The sequence below is a fragment of the Penaeus monodon genome, chromosome 34, assembly GCF_015228065.2.
Source record: "Penaeus monodon isolate SGIC_2016 chromosome 34, NSTDA_Pmon_1, whole genome shotgun sequence".
NCBI classification, from domain to species: domain Eukaryota; kingdom Metazoa; phylum Arthropoda; class Malacostraca; order Decapoda; family Penaeidae; genus Penaeus; species Penaeus monodon.
This window is the reverse complement of record NC_051419.1, coordinates 12861434-12863588: the sequence shown is the minus strand read 5'-3', so window position 1 is coordinate 12863588 and position 2155 is coordinate 12861434. Positions and strand designations below refer to the sequence as shown.

General features: G+C 38.6%; 1 protein-coding gene across 6 annotated transcripts in view; it reads right to left on the bottom strand.

Annotated features, from left to right (window-relative positions):
• Positions 1-142: 142 nt before the first annotated feature.
• LOC119594602 overlaps positions 143-2155 on the bottom strand; it is a 6143-nt gene continuing 4130 nt past the window's right edge. For 5 of the 6 annotated variants that reach the window (XM_037943649.1, XM_037943648.1, XM_037943645.1 and 2 more), the window contains 3 exons: positions 1536-1697; positions 961-1115; positions 413-774 (listed from right to left, as the gene is read on the bottom strand). In XM_037943649.1, coding sequence (XP_037799577.1) covers positions 664-774; positions 961-1115; positions 1536-1697 — 428 coding nt within the window. In that variant the 3' untranslated portion in view covers positions 413-663. Of the gene's footprint in view, positions 775-960; positions 1116-1535; positions 1698-2155 lie in introns of all 6 variants that reach the window. The other variant, XM_037943644.1, reaches the window with a different exon arrangement.

Genomic DNA, 2155 nt, shown 5'->3' with positions numbered 1-2155 from the left:
CAGCATGCCATGAGGGCAGCCAGATTTCCTGGCAAAAGCATTTTTTGCATGAAGCAGTTGCAATTAAATGACTTAAACAGAACTTTAACTACATTGTGCACCAGACCTATGGTAAAACTAAAAGCAAATGAAATTCCTCAACATTCATAAAATTCATCTTGAGCAAGTGCAGCTTTACACAGAAGTAACTGTTATACAGGTCTGCTACAAACTGCCTGAAAAGGCTATTCTTTCCATGGCAGAAATACACATTATTGAATCTAGCTTCGACATTATATTGGCAAGTTCCTATAAAGCCAATGAGGTAAATGTAAAGCACTCCATTCTGTTTAATAGTGGAAGGCAAAGTCATGAGAGTATTACATAGAAAATAGAAATAATTCTTATTCCAGTTGGCAATGACATTCACAGGTAAAAATACCATTTTAGTACACATTAAAATGTATCAGTGAATACTGATAATTTGGCAAAAGTCAGACCACAATATCTTCTCAGGTCCTCATTCATTGGGCCCATTCACAGATCCATCCCAATTTCTTACCCAGTCTTCTCAAGCAGAAGTGTCTTCACGTTCCTGTCATTGTGCCAAAATGCTTTTGGCTACTTGATTCTTCTTCCACCACAGGAAATAGATATCCTGCTTTCCTTATTATTCTTTGGCTCTTATATGTAACCCTGCCCCATCATGCCCATGCCCATGCCCATCTGGCCCTGTGGTTCCATGTGCATCAGGTTGCTCACTTGGCGCTTCCTCTCCCTAGCTTCATATGCCTCCTGTGAAGAAAGAGGTATTTCATGAAAACTAATTATTAGTAGTATAATTACTCTTTTAATTAGTCAAGTTGAGATAAAGAGAGACACAAAAGCACATGCAAACCAATAACTATAACCATCATCATCCAGACCTAGCCTCAAAACATCTCACAAAATCTTTAACAAGTATTTTAGGTATTTGCTTACATGTAGAAGGGTTAAGCCAGCAAAGGCATGGATGCCGCCAGCCACAACAGCAAAGGCATATGACCAAGACAGATAGTTGAAATTGGGGTTGAGAAGCCAGTGGCGTGACCAGCACATAACCCCAAACACCAAAACCGCAAAGAAGATGCACACAGCTGCAGAGAAATATCAGTTAAGGGAGTTTTGTTCAAGGTCTTCATCTGGAGAATAAATACAAAACATGAATAAGGTAGTATTACTGATATGGTATCCTACTTAATTCCTGATAGGATGTTTGTGGAACCATGTCTGCTTTATTCATTAGATGCAATAGCCACAGTACCTTGATCATATTAACAACAAGTTAAAAATCACTTGCCAGTGGCATAATTAGACATTTGGGGGTACAGGGTCCATGAAAGGGTCTCCTATAATCTTTATAGGAGACCTATAACAACCTAAAGTTACAGAACTTGGGTAATATCGCACAGAAATTCAGTAAACTCAAGACCTTCCTAGCTGATTCTTAAATAAAATTAAACATTTTCTTTTTTTCCCAAATCAATAAACCAAATAGCAAGGAAGTGCAGCCTCACTTGTAGCAGCCTGACAGCAGAATGCAAATCCTGTGAGATGCCATTCGTAGCGCATGACAAACTGCAGAGGCCATCGCACCAAAACAAGGCTCACTGTCACCAATGTGGTCATGCTTGCCAATAGGGCTATAGTCATGAAGGTCTGCACGGCCATTAACCAGGCTGAAACAAAAAAAGTTGAGATGAGCCGTTTGGAACGAGGTAAATTAGGCATTTTTCTTTTTCCTTTCTTTGTGGTAAAGGGATAGTACAATAGATCAAGTGATTAAGAGAGAAGATCACCAAGGAAAGGAGTATGAGAACTCTGACTGAAGAGAATCTTAATTATGCCAAGGCTACTTGTACAGGAGACAGATTGTCCAGAATACTAAATCTGTATATAATCAATCTTCATGTACATCAGTAATTAATTCAGACTCGAGGCAGTTGCTGCAAGAGACAAGGAATTGAAATACAATATGAAAAAAAGGCATTACAGCAAATATAAAATACTGGTACAGTAAACTTGAGAGAGATTTGCAAGTATAGTGAACTTGAGAGATTTATAAGTACCTCTAGACTCACTCCATGCAATCTGTGGATCAATTTTTCACTGTTCTTTGTTCCCAATTAATCAGTTG